The 22,080-nt window shown below is 52.6% G+C and overlaps 6 protein-coding genes across 6 annotated transcripts; 2 read left to right on the forward strand and 4 right to left on the reverse strand.

The window, feature by feature from the left end:
- Positions 1-1,185: 1,185 nt before the first annotated feature.
- HMPREF1120_01292 (alpha 1,2-mannosyltransferase) lies at positions 1,186-2,745 on the forward strand (the record flags this gene model as incomplete). The annotated part of the gene is made up of 1 exon (XM_009155305.1): positions 1,186-2,745. One exon carries the CDS (start codon positions 1,186-1,188, stop codon positions 2,743-2,745), a length of 1,560 nt encoding a protein of 519 aa, XP_009153553.1.
- HMPREF1120_01293 (uncharacterized protein) lies at positions 2,085-6,754 on the reverse strand. Its single transcript, XM_009155306.1, has 3 exons — positions 6,380-6,754; positions 2,940-6,295; positions 2,085-2,642 (listed from the first exon to the last, which is right to left on the reverse strand). The coding sequence occupies exons 1-2, from the start codon at positions 6,553-6,555 to the stop codon at positions 3,661-3,663; spliced, it is 2,811 nt and encodes a 936-aa protein (XP_009153554.1). The 5' UTR covers positions 6,556-6,754; the 3' UTR covers positions 2,085-2,642; positions 2,940-3,660.
- A 372-nt stretch (positions 6,755-7,126) lies between these two features.
- Positions 7,127-8,251, forward strand: HMPREF1120_01294 (COP9 signalosome complex subunit 5; the record flags this gene model as incomplete). The annotated part of the gene is made up of 1 exon (XM_009155307.1): positions 7,127-8,251. The coding sequence occupies one exon, from the start codon at positions 7,127-7,129 to the stop codon at positions 8,249-8,251; it is 1,125 nt and encodes a 374-aa protein (XP_009153555.1).
- A 666-nt stretch (positions 8,252-8,917) lies between these two features.
- On the reverse strand, positions 8,918-11,713 carry HMPREF1120_01295 (uncharacterized protein). Its single transcript, XM_009155308.1, has one exon. It carries the CDS (start codon positions 10,965-10,967, stop codon positions 9,789-9,791), a length of 1,179 nt encoding a protein of 392 aa, XP_009153556.1. The 5' UTR covers positions 10,968-11,713; the 3' UTR covers positions 8,918-9,788.
- Positions 11,714-15,522: 3,809 nt separating this feature from the next.
- Positions 15,523-17,391, reverse strand: HMPREF1120_01296 (uncharacterized protein; the record flags this gene model as incomplete). Its single annotated transcript, XM_009155309.1, has 1 exon — positions 15,523-17,391. One exon carries the CDS (start codon positions 17,389-17,391, stop codon positions 15,523-15,525), a length of 1,869 nt encoding a protein of 622 aa, XP_009153557.1.
- A 2,001-nt stretch (positions 17,392-19,392) lies between these two features.
- On the reverse strand, positions 19,393-21,450 carry HMPREF1120_01297 (serine palmitoyltransferase; the record flags this gene model as incomplete). The annotated part of the gene is made up of 1 exon (XM_009155310.1): positions 19,393-21,450. One exon carries the CDS (start codon positions 21,448-21,450, stop codon positions 19,393-19,395), a length of 2,058 nt encoding a protein of 685 aa, XP_009153558.1.
- Between the last annotated feature and the right edge of the window lie 630 nt (positions 21,451-22,080).

A 22,080-nucleotide genomic window follows, 5' to 3' on the forward strand; every position in this document is an offset into this window, starting at 1 on the left:
GGCGTGCGGGACCTAACTGGAGTCATGGCGCAGTTAAGCTTTCAGCCACATGCCCGCCGGCAGTCGATCTCTTCGGGCACCACTGCAGTTGGATTTTCTTCAGGCGAAACATTGAATCAGCCTGTTATTTTAGGCTTGTTCAGTTATTCGGAGCAGCTACAACAAGTACCAGTAGCCTTGTTTCAGCAGCCACAAGTTCACAATTAGGTGGTTGATATACGTGGCAATCAGCAGGGTGAAAGGTGTTGATGGCGAACAGAACACTGGCGGTGCAGTGCTGGTCCGACAGACTTGACATTGGCAGCCGCTGTTTCACTTTCTTATCTTGCCGTTGGAGATTCTGTTCCGACACGTCACGCAATTCTGGATCATGGCTGAAACAGGATCGACCTTGTTCTAGCCGCCTCAAGTTACTGATCAGTGAGACTAGTATCTAGCTTAACCTACCTATAGTAAGCGAAACATGCGTAACTGTGTTACGTGAGATATGAGGTATCTCTGGGAAGCCTAACACTCGGCTGAGGTATCTATAGTACTAGTATACCGCGTGGTACCATATGTGATACAGACCTTTTTATAGTACTGTCCCTGCATTGACTGCTGATTTTCACGTGCTGCCACTCTGGAGCGTTGTCATTCTCGGAACCCTACCATTGCAGTTCTCCAGCTTCAACCTTCAAGCTTCAGCTTCACCTAATTGTACAGCTCCTGCTCCAGTTTTCCAGCTCCTGTCCACTAATCGTAGTCGTCGTCATCTTGACTCCAGTCAGAGTCAGGGTCCAATTCGGCCATTCACCGTCCACTGGGCATCTGATGAACAAGTCCGTTGAGTCCTGTGTCCTCTTTTCCACTCTCTCCATCCACCTATCCACCTCTGCTACTGCACCGGCGCCGTTCTTCCCCTTCGGCCACTGCAGGGTTCCTCATTTCATGCAGTCCGAGTGTCCGGATCACTGCCAGTGCCTGTGTACGTGGCCGACTCTTCTAGGTCTGCTTTGTCGTCCTTGATTTCAACGCCTGTGACTCCCCTCGACGCGCATCTGCTTCAGCAATCCAGTCCCGTCTGCTGCTGCTACCTCTACCTATCCTACTGGTGAATGCGTATCTCGTCACCCTCTCCCACCTGCTCTGCCAACATGGCTGCTCCCTGATGTCCTACGTCCTGCCCTCCTACGATGCGAGACCATGCTCCTTCCTCGACCCCGAACCCTCTCCCGATCATGGCATCGTCGAAAAGGCCTCTTCGTGGCCCAGCTGCTGGGCTTGATCTGCTTTGTCCTCTTCGTCCATTCTCTTCTACCGCGCCCGGTTCAAGAAGCCCTGCCCGCAGCTCTGTCTGCTCCCACCGATGCGAAGCCAACCAATCCCTTGTTGAAAAGCCAGGCCGCCTTCTGGCGAGATCTATATCACATTATTTCGCGCAATGACCCCAACTGCGAGCATCCTCCGGAGGCCGTGGTGCCCCAGAAGTTGGATATTGGGTTCGACCCGTCCCACAACCACCAGCGACCGGATATATTGTTCATGGACACGGCAGATATCAGACGGATGCGGGAGGCACATTCGAACTTTGTTGGCGAACTGAAGAAGAGTCCTCCCAAGATGCCTTATGAGCCAGACACCAGGGGTATTGTCATGACGGCAGGGTTTGAGCAGCTACCTGTCCTGGTGATTTCGCTGCGCATGCTTCGGAGGACGTGGTCGCTATTGCCAGTAGAAGTGTTCCTGGCCGATGCGGCCGATTACGATGCCAAAATCTGCAATGAGGTGTTGCCCACGCTAAACGCCAAATGTGTCATCTTCGCAGACATATTCCAGGCTGCGGAATCCAGGGTGTCGATCGAGCGGTTTCAGTATAAAATCATGTCGGTCCTCTTTTCCTCCTTTGAAGAGGTGCTCCTGATTGACTCGGACGCATTTCCTCTGTACGACCCGCTCGATTTGTTCCTAGCGGAGCCCTTCAACCGTACGGGGATGGTTGTCTGGCCGGATTTCTGGTATGCCTCGGAATCGCCCTATTACTTTGAAATTGCCAACATCAAAGACATCCCGCCCCTCAACACTCGGTCGGCGGTTGAATCGGGCGAGCTGATGTTTTCAAAGTCCAAGCACAGTCTGGGACTGATGTTGGCAACTTATTACAATTTCTATGGTCCCAATTATTATTACCCCTTGCTTTCCCAGGGCGCTCCTGGCGAGGGAGACAAGGAGACCTTTGCCTGGGCTGCCACGGCTGTCAACGAACCCTTCTATCCCGTCTTTGAACCTGTCAAGGCTCTGGGTCGGATTGACTCCTCGGGCAATTTCATCGGAAGTGCCATGGCCCAACACGACCCTAGACCCGATTATGCTATTGCCCAGGACAGATGGAACGAGCATCATCAGAAGACAGTCACCAAAAGTACAGGCAATAATCAAGCCGTCAAGCCCTTCTTCATCCATGCCAATTTCCCCAAGTTCAACCCGGCCACCATCTTTGGCGAGCAGACCCGTGACTTTTCGGCGCAGGTAATTGGGTCTGGTGGGCCCACTCGCGACAGCAATGGAACCTGGGTACGATGCTGGATGGACCCGGTTCGTGCTGTTGAAATGTTTGGGTTCGATGTCGAAAAGCGGTTTTGGGAGGAAATCAAGGGCACCGCCTGTGAATATGAGCATCAGTTCGGTTGCTGGAAGGGCAAAAAAGGAATATGTGATCGTGTCAAAGATTACTGGAACGAGGTGTTTGAAACTCCCCAAGGCTGAAAAGGGTTCAGTCAGGTTATGATGAAGGATTGGGATTTGAATTGTTGAGGGGTTACGCATGCAATACCAGTACCACACAGGGCAGGGCGGACAGGACAGGGAAGGGCAGGATGTTCTGGAGTCAAGCCGTTTTGCGAATTGTCCTGATGATTGTACACATATAGCCTTCTTCAGAAGGCCTCTGACTTGCTCACATTGGTTGTACTTGGGCCCTTTGTGGTCTCCTGTTTGTTTGGCGATTTGGGACTGCCTGGTCGAAAAATCGCAAAAATGGACATGTCAAATTCGGTATACATATGTACAGTTGCAGCTGTCGGCATCGGCATGGGCGTCAGAATTAGCAAGCTCGGCGTCTGAGGTTTACACAAAAGCTAAAGCAATATCACAGACCACCGAATGAACGAATCGAATAAAAGTTGAGTTGCAGAAAAAGGGCAATAAACTAAGTAAGTAAGTAGTAGTAGTAGTCGTTATCACGTTCCAAGTAAGGTACCTAAAGTACAGTACAGTACTGGTAGTACAGTAGTACCTCGAGTCTTTCGAAGACAGAAAGCCCAAAAAAAGAAAACAAGTCATCTCTGCTCTGCTCTTTACTGTCAAAGTCAACACCGTCCCGGTCCGTCACCCTTCCTTTTTTTCGCCTTGCATTGCAAATGAATACAGAGCCCGAACACTGCAGGCAAGTCCACGTAGTGACCTGTAGAAGACAACCCGAATCCAAGCCGCGCCACCCAGACAAGCAAGAACACAAACAGCCTCAAAAAGCATACAATATCAACCAACGGACCTGATAGTTATCGAAGCAAGCGGATCGAGTCTACAAGGCTCCGAGAGAGACGTCAGAGACACCACCCGCCCTTTTTGAGCCAGAGAAACCGCCAGTGGAGTGGGTACAGTAAGTAGTAAGTTCGACAATCAATATGTCTCTTCCAGCTCCGTGCTCCAAGCCGCATCGCTGCCTTCAACTCGGACGCTTGTGCCAGCACCAACACCAACACCAACACTGGTGTCAACGTTCTCATCCGACATCTCTCGAAACCGCTCATACTGAGACGGCGGGCCGTGGTAATGTGCTGCAGCTGCATGGAGCTGTTGTTTCTGATGGTGATGCAATTGAGGGTGGTGGTGATGGTGTCGCTCGTTGTCCTCGGCGTGATGCTGGCTCTGGCTATGCGAATGAGCATTCACTCTGATCTTAGCAGGCGGAGGTCCCATTTGTCCATGGCCATGTGTATGTCCATGTGTATGTCCAGCAGCAGAAGAGGTTCCCAACGCATCTTTACCTGCTGTCATGGGTCTCTTCAAGTTGCCATTCAAGCCAGTGCCCATCCCCAGCGCATTCGTCGTCGTCCCACCTGCACCGGCGCTGGCTTGCATTTTGGAATAGTAAGTATTGCGGACGTCTCGTTCAGGTTCCATTTCCGAACCGTCCGAATAGGTTTCCCAGTTTTCGCTCCCGCTGGCTGTCGTGCCAGTGGTCAGATTTGATGACGTGTTCGACGTCTGTCTAGACGTGACAGACATGGCTGCTGAAGGTGGTGCTGAAGGATGAGGAGGACGAGTGGTTGTGCTACGATCAAAACCATTGCGTATTGATCCGCTCGTTTGAGAGGGTGGATGCGAAAAGTAAGAGTCGGGCTGGTGATATTGTTGTTGCTGCTGCTGTCTGTCACGATTTATCAAAGATGCCGACATGTATGACATTCTTTCTCGATCGTCATACACGTCTTCAGGACTTATAGGCCGGACATAGCGACCGCTCTCGTTCGATCCCGAGGATATGGTGCTGGTGGGTCGGGTGGAAGAAGGTGGTACTGCAGGATGCTGCGATTGAGAAGAAGAAGAACCCGTCATCATTGTCCCAGTACCTTGACTCGACTCAGGGGCAACAAAAAGATCTCTCATCTTGGGCGGAGGGGCCCGAGGGGGTCCCATTGTTCTAACACTTTGCGAGAAGTTTTGCTGCACCGGTTCCTGGGGAATGTTGTTGCGCGATGACGATGCTTGATGCTGGGCAGGACGTCGTTCAGGCGAATTGCTACCATGTTTCAAATTACCCAATGGCACGCGAGCCGGTATCTTGGAAGGAGACCTTGTCTGGGGATGTGACGCCGCGGCCGTCGAAACAGATGCTCCGTGTTGTTGTCTGCTCGTCCCAGCCGTGGCTGTGGGTGTCTTCGTGGTTGACCGAGGCGGAGCTGCTCTCATCACGCTTTGCGGTCGAGCAGATGAAGCGGGCTTTGAGGCGCTAACTGCCGGTTTGGCAGACTGCGCAGGAGTCTTTGATCTCGGCGGTAGGCCATTCGGCGTCTTGGATCGTGCTGGAGGTGCTTTGACTTCGGCTTCTTCGAGCTCGTCGAGAAATCTTTCACCGTGCACCAAAAATGGTCGACCATATTCATCCTCGTACTTTTGCAACACCTTCTTCAACTCCGCAGTGACTTTTGGCAGTTCTTTGGCTATCCGTTTTCTCATCTTCTCTTCTCTGAGTAGTTTACCAGGATCGCGCTTCTCTCCCTTTTGCGGCTTGAGCAGCAATCTGGACGCGTCGCTGGCAGACGCCGCCAAGGCATCACGGTCGGCAATTAGAGATCTGTACTTCTCGACGGCTGCTAATGTCGGGGCTCGCTGTTCTTTGAGAGTCGTTAATCTCTCGATTTCCGCCTCGTGAGCGGACAGCAGAGCGTCGCTGTACACGTCCGAAAAGGCTGGGGTGAAATCGAGCATCTCCTCCTCCGAAAAGTACAGAGCGTCCCAAAGCTCTTGAAGCCTGACCCGCGCGTCCTCAACAAACAGATGAAGATTCTGTCTCTTTAGCTCATTCAGTCGCGCCAGTTCGTCTTCGAACTCGTTGATGGTTCGTAAGCCACAGCCGCGGTTAGCAGCCAGAAACGCTTTTCTGTCCGCCTCTTCTATCCCGAGCCGGTCCCACAGCGTCTCAATGTTCTTCTTCAGGTCCGCCAACCTCTTTTCGCGACTCTTTTTTTCATCAAGCAACTTGTCACGCCGACTTCGGAGACGATCCATGTCAGCTTGATGAAGACCTAATTGTTCTGGAGAGTCGCGATAATTCTGTACAATCATCGAGTCCGTCTGTGCTTGTGGGATCCCCAATTCTGACCACAGTCTCACGATTTCTTCTGCAGTTTGTTGGACGACGACGACTCGTCTGTTGTATTCGTCATAGACTCTAGAGAACTCATCGTCGAGGGTTGCGACATATGATGGAGAAAGGTCAAAGTTTGGTGGGCAGGTGGTGGAGGATGTCGGCGGTAACCGGATTTTGACGAAGGACGACTCGAGATGTGAAGAGTAGGACTCGAGAGCCTGCACGAGTTTCTTGACTTGCTCGAAACGTTCGCGGTGTAATCTGCTAACGACGTTGTATTTCTCCTTGAGGTCGCGTAGACAATCGATGAGCGGGTATGTGACGCGCAAGCCGGTAGTGTCTAGGTCATAGCCTCTGTCCTTTTCATCGTCCAGCGATGCTTCCATTTGTTTAATGGTCTTGATGATGTTTTGCGCTTCTTCGGTCATTTCGGTTTTCTCACTAAGCAACAGGACACATATGGGTCAGTACAACAGCTAGATACAAGTCGGCTTCTGCCCAAGTTTGTAGACGTCGCGGACGCACTTGTTTACCAGGCGTAGCTGGTTATGCAAAGTCTCGGACAACGCTGCAAACAGCTCTGTCTCTCGGGATTCTCGTTCATTGCGCGGCACGCCAATCTCGTCGAAGATGGTATGCAATTGGCCTATAATCGTCGTGACCTGGGTAGTTAGATAGCTCGTGTCCATTGGCGCAGGCATTTCGGCGATGGGCGGCGCTCGCGGCCGAGCTGGACAGTTGATGAAGTTTCTCTCAGAAGCAAGGTTCGACCGCCGTGACAGAGACAGACAGACCGTGACTGAACTGGCAGCTTCGGGTTCGAAGAAGACACAAGGGAAAGGACATGGACAGAATATGGTCACCAAGTGGTCGCGGCGTCGGTCGAATCACGTACGAGTGGTGGGTTTGGACGAAGATGGTCAATGTCCGCAAGTCAGTTGTTGATGGCGTTGGCAGAGCAACGACTGCGACAGTAGTCGAACTAACCTCAATTGGATCGGACAAGGCTGCCCAATGATTCAATCTACCGGTTACTAAGCAAAACCTCAGCCTCGTCGTCTTCACCGCCTGCGAGAGCCTGAGGTGCACCGGCAGAATCCCCGCCATGGTCACTCGACCGACATCAAGCAGTACCAGTCGCCTCTTTTGTTAAAAGTACTGACAGTGTCCCAAGCCGTCGAGCATTCGCAGCCGCAATCCCTTTAGTGTATCCGCTCAGCATTGCAGATAGATACACCGACTGACAAGCGTTTCTCTCCCTCTCCCGGTGTCATGTCCACCCTATCTGCCATGCGGACCTGGGAGGCCGAAAACGACATCATCACGGTCGACCCGAGCCAAAATGCCCTGTACAACCTACCAGACCCAGCGGCCTACAAAGCACTGCAAGACGCTGCGCCATGGAAAAAAGACCCCAACTACTTCACCCACGTACGGATATCAGCACTGGCGCTGTTAAAGATGACGATACACGCACGATCGGGCGGAAATCTGGAGATCATGGGGCTGATGATCGGCTACGTGTCTGGGCGGTCATTGGTCATCACGGACGCATTCAGACTACCCGTCGAAGGGACCGAGACGCGGGTAAACGCACACAGCGATGCGGACGAATACATGGTGAATTTCGGGATTGCGTCGCGGGAAGGAGGTGGGCAGCTCGAAAACGCCGTGGGCTGGTACCACTCGCACCCGGGCTATGGATGCTGGCTGTCGGGAATCGACGTCAACACCCAGATGACGCATCAGATGGTTAATGACCCGTTCGTTGCGGTCGTCATCGACCCGGACCGCACGGTGAGCGCAGGCAAGGTCGAGATCGGGGCGTTTAGAACCTACCCGGAAGGACAGCGGCCACAAGGTGACAAGAGTTCTTTCACCGACGATAGTGACGAGTTCCAGGCCATTCCTATGGGAAAGATCGAAGACTTTGGAGCCCACGCCAATTCATACTACGCTCTGGAAGTCACACACTACAAGTCGACTCTGGACACCCATCTTCTGGGTCTCCTGTGGAACAAATATTGGACTTCAACGTTGTCGCAATCTCCACTGTTCACCAACCGCGACTATGCTAACAAGCAGATCGCCGACCATGCTGGTAAAATCAGAGAGGCCGCTAAGAAACAACGCACAGGTGCTAGCAGCATGGCTCGGCGCACCCAAGGCTTGGCCGGCAGTGCAGATCAGAATTTTAGAGTTGTCCGTGATGGCTCACTGGAGAAGATTGTCCGAGGTGGGAACAAGATCGCATCTGAGGAGATTGCTGGTCTGCTGGCCAGTGATGTCAAAAAGAAGCTGTTCTGGGGTGTTGTCCAGGAGGCCCGGCTCAAGGCTGCCGAACAACAGGCAACCAACGCTGCTGCTGGGGTGACCATAACAAGCAATGGAGGTTGAAATCGACAAAGCCAGAAATCACGGAAGCACAGCTTGCTCGCTCGCTCAAATCAAGCTCCATATGATCGACGCAAGTACCACAACCCTTCGCCAAACAAGCTGCCCCGAGCTGGAAATTACCTTATTCCTACCGACAATGAACGACTTTATCCAGCATTTGAGTGTGGTCACGAGGACCCAGCCAATATCGATTGTGGGAAAAGAGCTGTCATCCCACCCATCATTCATTTCACCTAACTCGTGACGCCATGGGGCGATGCGCTCTTTTATCTGGGCATAACCATGTGCAGCTGGGACTGGGCTAGCATCGTCACCATAGAAAACGGTCTCAAGCATCCTTATCGAAGCTCTTTGTATCAGCGGAGGCCTTGCTCGAAAACCCGATTTTCTTTGTCACGAGTCAATCACGGTCCGAGTCTACCATTAACCATCGACAATGGCAAACCTGCTACTTGGTCGAGTGTGGCCGTACAATGGTTCTCGCCAGATTTAGCCTCGTGACCGTCATCGCTGGGTCGGCATGGTACATGTGTCCGGTACCAATTGACCGGAGCTGTTACCCTAAGCCTCAAATCATACCGCCTCTATGTTTCAAGATGGTCGGGGAAAATCAAAGAAGCTTGCGTGCAGCAAACACTACGGGTGGCTACTGGTAGTACTGGGAGAGCAAGGTCCAGACAACCTAGATTAGAATATTAGAGCCGAGCAATCAAAGTCGTCCAGTCCACCACTGGTTACACCTACAGTACTTCCTGAAGAGACCAATGCTAGCATGTGGAAGAGACAGCGGATGTTCATAAGATATTAGCTGGCCGTTGTCAACCCAGAACTTGACATAGCCTAGGCCGTGGACGTAGCTATCCTTCCCAGTCCATGCACCTCAATCCATCCAGTCCCTAATACCCAGTCCGACCTGCTTCCTAGGTACATCCATACTCTGATCACGGCCGTAACATTCTGGAAATTCGTGCCCATATCTCTTTGTACATATTTCAGCCCAGCTAGATGTCCACCTAACCATTCTTGAATCAGACCAATAGCGGAAAGTGTGCTTTGGCTCCAGTCCGAGATGCCTTGATGGACATTTTGCTCCGACTGTGGCCATCACCTCTTCAGCACATCGCTCCATCACTGGCAACGAGACTGTGCTCTGCGTATGGCCAAACAGGACGGCAAGGCATATTCCACCCATTTTGCTGCCCTCCCTTCAATGCGCAACTTTCACATATTGAACCGGCCTCTACACCCAACCTTGCTTTGATCCCACTCCGGTGAACACCCGGTCACCAAGAAGCGGGCATCAATCCAAACCAGAAAGCCGAACCTCATGTCAGCACAATCCAGCGGTGGAGGCATGCCTAAACCCTATCACTCCCCCATGCAGTTCCCTCGGCACACGTCGAAGATCAAACAATCCGCGCTAAAGGCTGAAAAAACATGCTGGAATAAATTAAACACGCTGAAACGCAACCAAAAACAACACAAAAATAGTTGGACCAGTCACAATCGGATATGTCTGGTTACTCAACTCAACTGCTCACGCCCTTGTCCTCCTTGGGTTGGTCATACGAAATTGCGTGATGTCGACGACGATGGAACTTTGGTCGCTGGCGTCGTCCACCTCAATGTTATCGGCCGCCATGCCATTATTGACACCAGAAGCGGCAGGAGTACTGAAGAATGCTCCACGAGACTTCATATCTTCCAGCGTATGACTGATCATCAAGTGGCTGCGTTCCATGCCAGTACCCAACTTGGGGGTATGAAGAATGTCGAGGGATGGCTGGGTGGAGAGTGTGGCCTCCGATTCCCCACAGCTATGGGTGTTGTCTGAGTTGTCACGGTCAGCGTCCGCCCGTTGCTGATTTTGCTGCGGCAAGTTCTTGAGGGCTTCCGCCACCACAGCAGCCTGGGCAAGCACCGAATCAAACTTTTGACGTATGGTGTCAAGTTCTGTTTTGCAATCGCCATCTCGGAGGAATTGATGAGCCGCGGTCTCACAGAGGGACTGCACCGACTCTAGCTCTTTGTCAACTAGGAAGAAAGATGTTTCATCTCCTGGTGTTGACGGCCTGGGCGGGCCAGCAGGCTTCTTTTCCGACACCATCGGCGAGGAGCTGCGGGATACCGAAGGCGTCCCACGGATGCTATCAAGAGAGGGATATCCTCTACTGGTCCGCGCAGATATGGAAGGAAGAGAAAACCCCTTGGCCGCAACGAGAGCGTTTTTCCCCTTGCGTAGATTGTTTCGACCGACCCCGATGGTCTTCACCATAGAGTCCAGCTGTTCCTGTAGATAAGCATCGTAATACACGACGACTTGATTTTTGTTCCTGAACTTTTGAGGCCCTGAAGCCCCCGAGCGGATCGAAGTGCCCGGTCTCCTTCTCCTCCTTGCCTGTGCGTAGAGGTACTTATTTCCCGCTTCAAGAGGATTGATCTCTACGCGGCTGAGAGGGGTGGGTGCGTTCTCAATGCTTGGGATAGCATCCTCATGCGAATCGATTTGTTCGTTGTCGTCTGTACGGATCGATGATATCGAGGGCGACCTCCGGCGTTTTGGTTTGATTTGACTCACCAGACGAGCGTAGTCGGCAACAAATTCGGCATGCTTTTGGTCGGCATGGGCTGATAATTCGTCAATCGTGGTTTTCCACTTGGGCACGTTATCAAGAAGGAAAACGAAACTCGCATGGGCGTCCATGGCTTGAGCCATGAGGATTCAGCTTGACAACTGATAAAGTGGTTGGAGTACAAGATGGTTGGACAGATTATGAGGGCATTATTTCGCTGGTTCGTTTTCAGGTCGTGGGACGTTGGTATCTCATTGACGGGAGGAGGCGGCAGAGGAGGATCAGACGGCCGTCAAGTGAATGCGGTGAGTGGCTGCCCAGGTCGAATGATGCCACCAGAGAAATAAGATCGAGTATCGAAAGCTAAATGGCGGTACTGTTCGGCTCGTACAGTATGCAAGGACGCCACAAAGCTGGAGAATGTTTGGCGAACGAGGATGAGGGAGAAAAGGGATGCAAGATTATGTGTAACGGGCGAGGTCGAGGAAGTTGTTTTGAGGGCGCGGCCAGCAAGCAGCCAAAAGTGGGAGATTCGCAGTTGTGGTCGTCACGGTTAACGGTGATGGTGGGAGGATTGAACAGGTGGAGGAGGAGGATTGGCGAGATGCTAACCCTTGTGTCTGCGATGCGGTGTCAGACAGATGCAAGCAAGCAGCAAGCAAATCAATCCGTCAATCAATCAATCGAGATATGGACTGGTCAGGCAGGGTGGGAGTGGTGAGTGAGTGGGTGGCAGCAGTGAGATGGATTCCTGCTCAGCTACAATGTAGCTGGCTGTAACATTATTAGCGAGTAGCAGAGTGTGCGATGTGACAGCGGATGTGTCTACGTGCGTAGGTGGAGAGGCCCGTAGTAGTAGCCCAGCTAGTTGTGACGCAGTGGGACTGGCACCTACTGGAAGGTGAGTTGGAGCAGATGAGCAGGCGATCTAGGCAGCTATAGTAGCAACTTCTAGGGAGCTTCCAGGGTATCGGCCAGGAAGGGCTCGGCAGCTAGCGGGTAGTGGGAGACCCTAACAATGGGGCCGGGCTTTGGCTTGGAACTGGAACTGGAACTCGAAGGCTTGGGCTTGGGCTGCACTTCGGGGGTTCACTGGTCCCAGCGGCCGATAGGGCTACGGAGGCACGATGGGGCTTCTTTAGGCAGGCTCCTTACTGAGGTCTTAAGCAGTCACGCAGTCCACAGACTTTTTCTTTCTCTCAGATGAATTGAACAACAACGTTTCACCTCAACAGCGTCAGCATTAGCATCAGCCCGACTACCAGAAGGGGAAGCTCAGAGTCTCGGGGGTCTCGGTGTGTAATGCCTTGCCAACCAGTGATCAATTAGACTGAGCACGATTTCCAACAACGCTACTAATAACGCGGTCACTCGAACTGCACCACTGCATTCTCAGTGTGACCTTGGAGGCTGCAGGTTGCGCGGGAAGAGTTCAAGTTGTTCGCTTGCGGGCTGCGCCAACTTCAACCCCCGGCAAACTCCCATCGCCCATCGCCTCCATCGGTCAATCATCAACCTCGCCCTCATCATCTGTATCCACTCTTGCTGCGATACTTTCCATCTTCCCTCCCCCAGGCCAGCCCAAAAAGCCTCCTACTGCTGCTCCTCTTCTCTAGTCTGTGCACGCCTAATCATGGCACATGGAATAGCCGCTGTTGGTGGCTTCGGACCCTGCGAGCTTCTCTGGCCTTTCTCTATTTGGTAGTCGCTTGCCCGCTCTACTAGTACCGCTCATTGGCACCATCCGCGCTGTCGATCGACACGAGTCGGCTCAAGTCGACTCGACTCCTCCAACCCATCAATTTCTGCCCCAGAAGAACCCTCCCCCGTGTTCCTAAAGGCCTCCAGAAACACCTGAAATGGCGTGCGACGACTGAGGGGTGGATGCTGAGGATCGAGGCGAGAAGCTGTGTGCCTGCACGACCACCCTAGACCTGTCCTCGGACGGTCCGGCACGCAGCTTGGTGAAAAGGAGCCTCAAAAAGCCAGAAAGTCACATCAAAAGGTAAAATTAAGATACATTAACTTAATAACAGTGACCTCTAGCCCGGCTAGATATGTCGATGGTGCGAGCCTGTGACAGCACTGGATGATAAAATAGTACCCCCAGGCACAAACATGTCACATCGCATCCTTTCTGGGTATCGAGGTGGTACAGTCCAAGCTGCAATTCCCTCGACGCTGGCCTCCCTCCGAAGGCATTTGGCCCAGGAGTCTCGTCACCACCACTACATCCAACCTTGAGGTTCTGACCGGGCGTGCAACTCGCGTCTACAAGCTCGTGCAACATCTCCGAGCAGGGGGTTCGAATACAGTAAGAGGAGCTGTCCCCAGTGCTCGATTTGTCCTTTCTTTCAACCCCAGACATTGGGGCCTCGAGGCGGACTGTTGACCAGCAGCGATCTCCAACAAGTAATAGGCGAACAAATAAACAACCATGTTATCACTGACTAGGCGGTACGCTGTCGACCTAACATGATGTGAATGATGAGTATGCAGGTCACTCCGTCTCCTCTCAGGCGAATGGCCTCTTTCGACTAGCCGGGCGGAATCCAGTCCTTGATTTAAGCACTACAGCAAGTGTTGCAGGGGGTCTATAATCAGCAGACATTATTGATGTGTTTGGCAACTGACCAGATGTTTGCAAGTTGGGTTTGCTGATGTACCAGGCTCACCGACATTTGTTGACTGTACCACAACCTCTCCGGATTGATCGACGTGGCCCGCAAGCTAACACTAGATTTCCAGTTCTGTCTAGGCTTTAAGGCAGCCAATATCACCACAGCTACAATACACATGGTCAAACGGACAAGGAGCGATGCATTGGTCGAAATCGATAGTGTTGCAGATACCTGTCTGTCTTCTATTTTATTGTATCGTAACCGTCGACTCCGTTGGTCTCAGCGCTATTCATCAGCTCCGACGTCAAACTCCTCAGGCATGGCAGCGTGCAAGAATCACTTAGCGGTCCGTGATGGTTGTGAAGCACGGTTCTAGACCAAGACCAAGACGCTCCCACGACACGCTCAAACATCCGAAGGTGCAGACATCGAGACGTTATGATTGCATTTCCGGAGCTCGACGAGCTCCACCTCCCTGGCTAAGGTGTCTGACCTATCACTGTCACAGTCAATAGTGTGCACTCCGGATCGAAGTTGAATTCGCACTTTAATTCAATTTCGATGCAGCTGGACAAGTTGACCTTCCTTTCAATGCTCTCATCTGAGGTAGGCGTGAGTCTTCATGGTCCAGACAATCTCGGCACTCTGCGAGGTGTCCTCCAACGGGCATTCAACATTTCTTTCCTTGGTGCCCCGTCGGCCATGACCATCGTCGATGAAGCCAGTTACCTGATCGACACCGTTGCTGGTTACTCTCAATGTCCCTAGAACCAACAACAGCACTGCAATGCCAAAACTCTCTCGATCAGAATTGACCTCCACGGCCGGCTATACTTGGCATCTCTGAATCCGTGGCACAGGATGCCAGTTGATATAGCGCCACACTTGATGAACATTTATTATTTTGCTCGAATCAGCCGCAGATTCTTGCCAGTGCCAAACTCTCACGGGCAGCCTCGTTCTGAGCTGACCGGACCTGACGGCGGACCCGACATGCCATGTTCATGTCCACTATCATGGCCGTTCGAAACCGTTGAGGACGCACTGTACAGTGGCTGAATCATTCCGGCTCGTCGCACTTCCAAGAGGCCTTTTCGGCAATCCCTGGCCGCCAGCGATTCCCAGTGAAAGCAGTGGTAAGGAAACACTCTGCATGGCTGCACAAGGCACCAGGTGCAAGGGATCGCCAGTCCATTTCTCAGTGACGCCACGCCAGTCCATCGATGCTTGACAGACCTCTTTCCATGGTACTAGTACTACACAGTCCTCCCCTCAGCATCATCGGTTTCAAAACTGCAGCGCAATGGTTCGAACAGTAAGTTGGATGCTGCTGCTGCTGCCCTTGAATCCGAGCCAGATATCATCACATCACCACGCGGCAGTCTTGTTTTGGCCCCTGGGACCGCATCATCAACTCGTACCTACCTACCTAGCTCGTGCCCAGGGCACTACCTACCTAGGTAGAACTCTAAGATCACTGCTAATATCACCAAACCGCGAGTCCTCTTTCGGGACCGTGTCGTCAACTCACTTATCTAGATTGTACCCAGAGAACTACCTAAGTAGTAATGTACGATCACCGCTAATATCAAGGTGTTTGTTTCACTTGGGACACTACAGACCCGAGTGAGTAAACAAGCACATGCATCACTCATCATTGCAATCCGCTCTTCAAGTTCCTAGACCAGAAGGGAAACCTTGTGTAACGACAACATAAACAAGCTTGATACACAATACATACTAATAAAATACCTACATAATAATACCCATTCCATTTGGTACTGCTGCCCGATACCAGCTATTTGTTTCAGTTTCAATTAGGACTTCTGACCTTGAAGTTGCCCTTCCTTGTCTGTCTTGTTCGGATTCCCACACTGGCACTGGCAGTTGGAATCCTTAGTAGGCAGCTTTCTCTTACTCTTCGTATTTTCATACTTGAACATTCCGTGTACTTGTTTGTAGCCACCATCGCAAGTATCTTGCAAGAAAGAAGACCGAGGGTGGAACAGGAAGACATGCGCAGAGTGAAGCGGTTCGGTTGGTGCTCCCTGTGACGCCAATATTTCGCAACAAGCTCTTAGTCAACATAGTAGTAATGATGTCCCGCGGGAGCATCATAGTAAAACCGACGTCTCTCTCTTCTGTCCCTATCCCCATGATAGTACCGTTGCTCTCGCAAGCCCCTCAATCTCCGGATTTCGTCTTCTCGAATCCGGATCTCCTCCTCCCTGTCGCGGTCACTGAGCTCCCCAGACTGATGTCTGAAAAGCGGTTCTCTCATCCTCTCACGCTGGTAGTCCTCGAGTCGCGAGCTGACCGGGTCGATATCTTCGCGGTAGTAAGGCTCATGGAAGACTTCGTCCTCTGGGTAGTGCAGAATAGGCAGGCTTGATTCGACGGGGACGAGTCGAACATTACTAGGATGGTGCACAGCGACCACTTCTTGAGATCGAATCCCTGGTGTGTGTGGCGGATCACGATACACAACTTGCCTCTCCTCGAGAAGCGGCGTTGTGGCATATCTCACAGGTCGCGCCGGCCGCTCATACCGCGCGCCTTCGGCTGGCGGCCTGCCATATGTAACAAACGAGCTGCGGTACGACCGCGCTGGAGTGATGACCGGCTGCTCAACATGGTATGGACTTTCCACGTATGAAAGTGAACGCGTGGGCCCTCGATGATGTTTCTTATAAACAGTATCTGGGCGTGGTGGTAGATTCACCAGGCTTCCCCGACGAGGTACACCGCCCGGGCTGCCTATCGAAGTATTTGAGCTTCCGTCGTAATCGAAGCCATAGTGACTGGACTCACTGGCTTCCGAAGACGAACTGCCGGCGTCGAAATATTGTGGTGCACGTTGGTCAGGGAAGTGCACCGAGCCTCGACGGGAGCGAGACTTCTCGCGCGACTGAGCTCGTGCATCCGCGTGCGCAGCACGGCGGCGAGAGTAAGATCGGGTAGTATTTCCATCAACAACAACCTGTGGGTGCTCGTGGGGTGATTTTCCTCTTCGGCCCCGTTGATCGGTTGGCAGCTCCCCAAATAGTATGTCATCAGGAAGGGAATCCATGGCCCCGCCCAAGTCGCCGTCATCGCCGACAGCGAATATGCCATCTCCGTGAGAGTCGCGCTGGTCGCGCGACTTGCTCCGTTTCTGACTTTTGTCATGCTTTGTTCTCTTATCTTCCTTTTTGAGTTCCGGCTTGGCCCCTAGTGGCTTGTCTCGGGGAATCTGAGGCGGAAGGTTGGTATCATTGAAGTGTATTGGGCCATGCTCGTCTCGTGGCATTCCATCAGTGTCAAAAACTGGTAGATTGCTAACGCGGTCGGCTAGCATAGCCAATCCGGAATCTTTCCTAGACCGACCATAGGAGTCGTCGGCATATTGCTTGCCCTTGCTGGGCTTTGCCTTGCCCTCGTTGATAATCTTCGCGGGCTCCCGGACTGCAGCTTTTGTGTGAGCTGTTCCCCTCCTATTGCGCGCAAGTATCACATCCATCTCGGGGACGTGTACTGTACGGTTCCTCTTCAGCTCCTTCCTCGGCTTGATGTAGACCACTTCCCAGTGCGCATCGCCGGACTCGAGGTCATTGGCTTCCTGGACGGCTTCAGTAATCCGGTCTCGGCGCAGTTGTGACATGCGCTTTAATTGTTCCAAGGGCGTACCATCGCGGTGGATCTTTGTCGCTTGCTTCTCAATTTGCTCGACAGGCGCCAGTATGGGGTATCTATTGGCTAAGCTCCAGTCGTCACCCTTCTTTTTGAAGCGATAATATAGGTAGTCTTGTGATAGAGCTGGACCACCACTTGATCGTTCACGAGCGTCCTGCAGGTCGTCATCAAGGAGAGCGAGTTCAGGTATGCGCTGCTTGACGGTGGGTCTGCGCTCTTCGTACTGAGCGGGTGAATTGAGATCATCATCTAAAGCCCCGCTCATATAGTACATGTTAGACTCCACAGGATCAAAATGATGCGCAGGTGGAGGTGGAGGCTCCATCAAGCTGGCGTGTTGATCTGTAGAACTGGACAAGCCAACTGTAGTTTGTTCTTCGGAGGATGCGTCCTGACAACTAGAAGCGATATGAGTGAAAACAAAAGCGAACAGGTTTGGCGGGGAGCGGAGACCGATGGGAACGGATCACTAAGGGGGCTTGGAACGTATGTGAAGTATATGCAGAGTCGAACACTACCGAACTGTTCTTGTACGGGAGGGTTAAAGCTGGTCTCTTCGAGCGAGGGTCATGGTTAGTCCGGTGTTAGACCATACAGACAAACAATCCTTTCGGTTGGAGGAACCCAGTATAATAACCCACTGACACCGGTTTCAACAAACGCTGACCGAAGCACATCCCATGATGGTGTCTCTGCGGCCAGCCGCCCAGCGCCAGATCGAGCTGTTTCGGGTCTTCCAAGACTCCAGGCAGCGAGCGAGGCGGTTCAAAACGCGGCTTGCCGGCTACAGAGGAGGGCGAGAACATGAGGCAAGGACGGGCAAGACGCGGTTGATTGTCGAAAAGGCGGTGTCTGGGGTCATGGCTTTTGGTTGGAAACGGGGCAAACGGAAAGGCCTCGCCAGCTCATGCATGCAGTAGCGGTACAGAGGGGGCCGAATTGCGCAAATGAGGGCAAAAGGCAACTGTCTTAGCGTTCTCGTCAGTGACATTGTACATGCATTGTCCACAGGAGTTGATAGATGCCTATTCATGCAGGATGGCCCTGTGCATGGGATGATGTTCGGGCTAAGAGCAAACAAGTGTAGACAGGGACTGTCTGGCAAGGCAGAACTTGAATGAAGCTGTAGTGGTGTTCATCACTGTTTAATTGTAGTTCGAATTGCTCCATGAAGGACGCAGCGAAGGCCACACGTGACACTGGCATTGCTTAGTAACACGCTGCAGTTCCTTTCATTGGCTAGCACCCGTATCGCAGCCCGCAGCTTGCAAACCACCCTGTAACCACCTCCGTCGCCTTCTCAGACGTTAGGGTTATTTCTCTGTGCATCATGTTCATGCCGCGCGTAACTTTACTGCCTCAGTCTGAGCAGCAAGGCCTCGGTCGTTTGGGCAAGAGCGGTGAGAGCAAGACAACCCAAACTCTGCCGCTCCAGCAACCAATGCCCGTCTGGAGTTGTAGGGAGAGCATGAAGCGCTGCTGCATGGCATCCGACCTCGTACCCCTAACCTTGTCTTCGACGACAAGCTAGCCTGATCCGGCGACCAGAGGTCATGCCGGGCTGAGGGAGACAACGAGCATCCTTGGTGATGCTCCAAGGACAGCATTCATTTCCCTCTCAAAACATTTTGCGCCCCGTCGAGTCGACTGACAAGTGAGCCTTGATCTAGAACACAGGACGAACTGCCGGATAAGGAAGCGGGGCGTGGCGTTTCGCGCGACTTTGAGCAACAGCCTGATCGTCTATGCAGTTGGCCGCCGATTGCCTTGCAGCCGTTGAACACAGTTCGCCCGTGTAAAGCGCGAGGCGAACGGCTTCTTCGGTTCATCGAGCCTCATTGCGCCCATGTAGGCACTTTGTGCTCGTTTTCGAGAAGCAACGCCTCGCTTTTCGAAGCCCGCCGGCCCTACCGAGCAAGGAAGCGAGCCAACTGACCAAAGCAAGGAAATAGAAGACAGATAGAAATGTTCGTAATTGAAAAATGGGTAATGATGTTGTAGTGCTCGAGTAAACCGCCCGGTCCCAAACAAACAACCTGTAAAACTCCGCATGCCTCAAAGTAGGGCTATGCTCCCTATCCGCCTTGCATTATGGTGTCTGGACGCCTACACCCACACGACATCCGAATTTTTACAATTGGCAATGCGCCTTGACCCTGGGTCAAAAAGATTTCAAACAGAGACTCTTCTCACAACGCACCGCCACACTTCGTCAACAATCACAGAAGCAAGACATCGGCGCCCGTGCGATGCATTACCGGACGTGCCGCGTCCTCTATCGCAGGGGAACTTTGACATCCTGAACGCCGCGCTTAATGACCTCATCCAAGGTCCAGCGGGGAACATGAACCAGTGACTTGGCCATCTTGTCGTGCTTTTCCAGACGTTTACGGCTCTGTTCCAATTCCCAGGTGACACCTTCGGCTAGAGGAGGTGCACCACCCGCAATGCCACTCGAGAACTTGAGCTGAAGGACATTGCCGATTTCATCGCATGCGGCCAGAAGACGATCAAGATCGTCCTTATTGTGAGCTGCCGAAACGCAGAATCTGGCCCGGGACGAAATCAACGGTGTAGCTGGATATCCTACCACGACGACGGAGATCTTGCGCTTGAGCATCTCATGGGAGAAAGCAGGCATCTTGGCTGGGTTGTACAGCATGACAGGAATGATGGGAGAATCGTCATGGCCGTAAACAATGAAACCCAGTCGCTTCAAGCCAAGTCGAAGATAACGCGAATTGAAGGCGATTCTTTGAAGCCGCTCCGCGCCTTGGCCGGGAAGCAACTCTCCGTTGATAAGTCTCAGGGCGGCAATAATTTGGGCCAGCACTGCTGGCGCTGGGGTCTCGCCGTACACGGTGCCAGCGTTGGAAAGGCGCAACTTATCGATTGCAGCCTTGTCACCAGCGACATAACCGCCGTTGGCGCCAAAGGACTTGGTGAGCGTTCCCATGAGAATATCCACCTCTGCCGGGTCGATACCAAAGTAGTCGCAAACGCCTCGTCCACGAGGTCCAAGCGCACCGATTGAGTGCGCCTCATCAATGAAAAGGTTGAACTTGTATCGTCTCTTGAGCCTGATAAGACCAGGCAAGTTGCACATTGTCCCTTCCATTGAATAGAGCCCTTCGACGACCACCAGGATTTTCTTCCAGGGCCGGTGTGTGCGAGGCTGTCCCTGAGAAATGGCTTCGCGGAGTCTGGTCTCCAGATCAACCATGTCATTGTGTTTAAAGGACGAAATCATTGCCCCTGACAGCCGCGAACCAAATCTGATCGAAGCATGGTTGAGTTCGTCCGAGATGATCAAGTCGCCCTTTCCCACGAGGGCTGGAAATATCGATGCATTTGTGCCGAACCCCATGGAGAAAACCATTGCCGATTCTTTACCAACAAACTCTGCAATTAAATCTTCGCATTCGACAGCAAGATCGGACGTGCCAACTTCGCTCCTTGCGCTGCTCGTGGACAACCCATACTTTTTGATTACTTCCTCCACGGAATCGGCACAAGGTCCCTCGGATTGGGCGAACCCGAGATAGTTGTACGAGCTCATGTTTAGAGTCTCCGTGGTTGTGCCGGTTAGCGTGAAATGGACATTGCCGTCATCCGAAGTGCGATCCAACAACGTGATGTAGCGTCCTGGAACGCCGGTAGTTGGTCTGTTAAAACAATCGTTGATACGCATTTTCAGGCGACGCACGTAGAAATTGTCGAAATCGCTGTTGAGGGCGGCATACCCGTTGCGGGCCTTGAGATGTCTGTAGTTGTCCTCTTTGAGCTTCATGCCAAAAAAGTCTCGGACGTGTCCGAATATGATAAGAATCAGATAGGAGATATAGGTGGTCAAAAGATAGTAATAGGGAGGCTCGTCCATGACAGGATCAGGAAACTCGCCGCCCTGATGTCTGCTTGTGTATCGATGCGACTGAGAAATCAGCGGGCCAAATTGAGCGTGTTGTTTTGCAAGTTTTCTAGTCTCGGCCGCCGAAGGCGGTTGAAAGAGAGTGGTGGGCGGTTCATCCATGTTGGCGGAGTCAGCTCGAGCAGTTGACAACGAGATGCTCGGTAATGACAGGGAAGGCACAGAAGGCATTGGTGTTCCTGAGGCCAAAAAGGCTTGTTCTTGAGCTTTGCTTGCTGCGAGCAGCGCAGCCGCAGCCGATTGTGCTTCCTTTGTCTTCGGGGACGTAGAAAAGAACTGAGCAATCTTGCTTGCTTTCTGAGAAGTCTTGCTGACGAGACTGCCGCCCTTTTCAGTTGGGGAAAAGGACGGCCAAGGGGTCGGAGGTGAACTGCTTAGGGGGGCGTTGGACAATCGACGAGGCATGGCAAAACGACTTGATGCCCGTTACTCGGATATGAAGACCAAGTCCTCAACAACAGCGCCGTCGACGACGCTTCAGAGAGCGCAGGCTGTTGAACTTGTTCCCTCTCTTTTCACTGCTACAGTAGCTGCGTCGTCGGTAAGCGCGTGGCTTAGCTGAAGTGCAGCACGGGTAGTCCAAGCTGGTCCGGGCGAACAGCTGGCTGAAGGGCGACAAAGCAACGACTCGGCGCGGCGATTATCGAGCTGCTTGCGCAGGTATCGAAAGGGCAAGGCGTTGAAGGATTGGTGTCTGAAAAGAGGACTGCGAATTGTATGTATGACGAGGAAAGAGGAAAAGATGGCGGCTTGAACGGATGGCTGAGGATCCCGCTTTGATCCGGGGCGAGTGCTGGTTGGATAGATGAGCGTGTGCCTTGCAGCAAGCGCCCGCGGTCAGCCGCACTCTTTCCGCAATAGACGCGAAAAATTGCGGAGAGCGTGTTCTGAAAGAAATACGAAGGCGAGAGGAAACAGAACGAACAAGAAGACAGATAGCTGTCTACCGTAGACGAGGGAATCGAAGAGCACAACAGACACACACGAAAGGAACGCGAACCGGCACCCGGATGTACAAATGTAATTTGAGGTTTG

This window comes from Exophiala dermatitidis (assembly GCF_000230625.1).
Source record: "Exophiala dermatitidis NIH/UT8656 unplaced genomic scaffold supercont1.1, whole genome shotgun sequence".
Classification (NCBI taxonomy): Eukaryota; Fungi; Ascomycota; class Eurotiomycetes; order Chaetothyriales; family Herpotrichiellaceae; genus Exophiala; species Exophiala dermatitidis.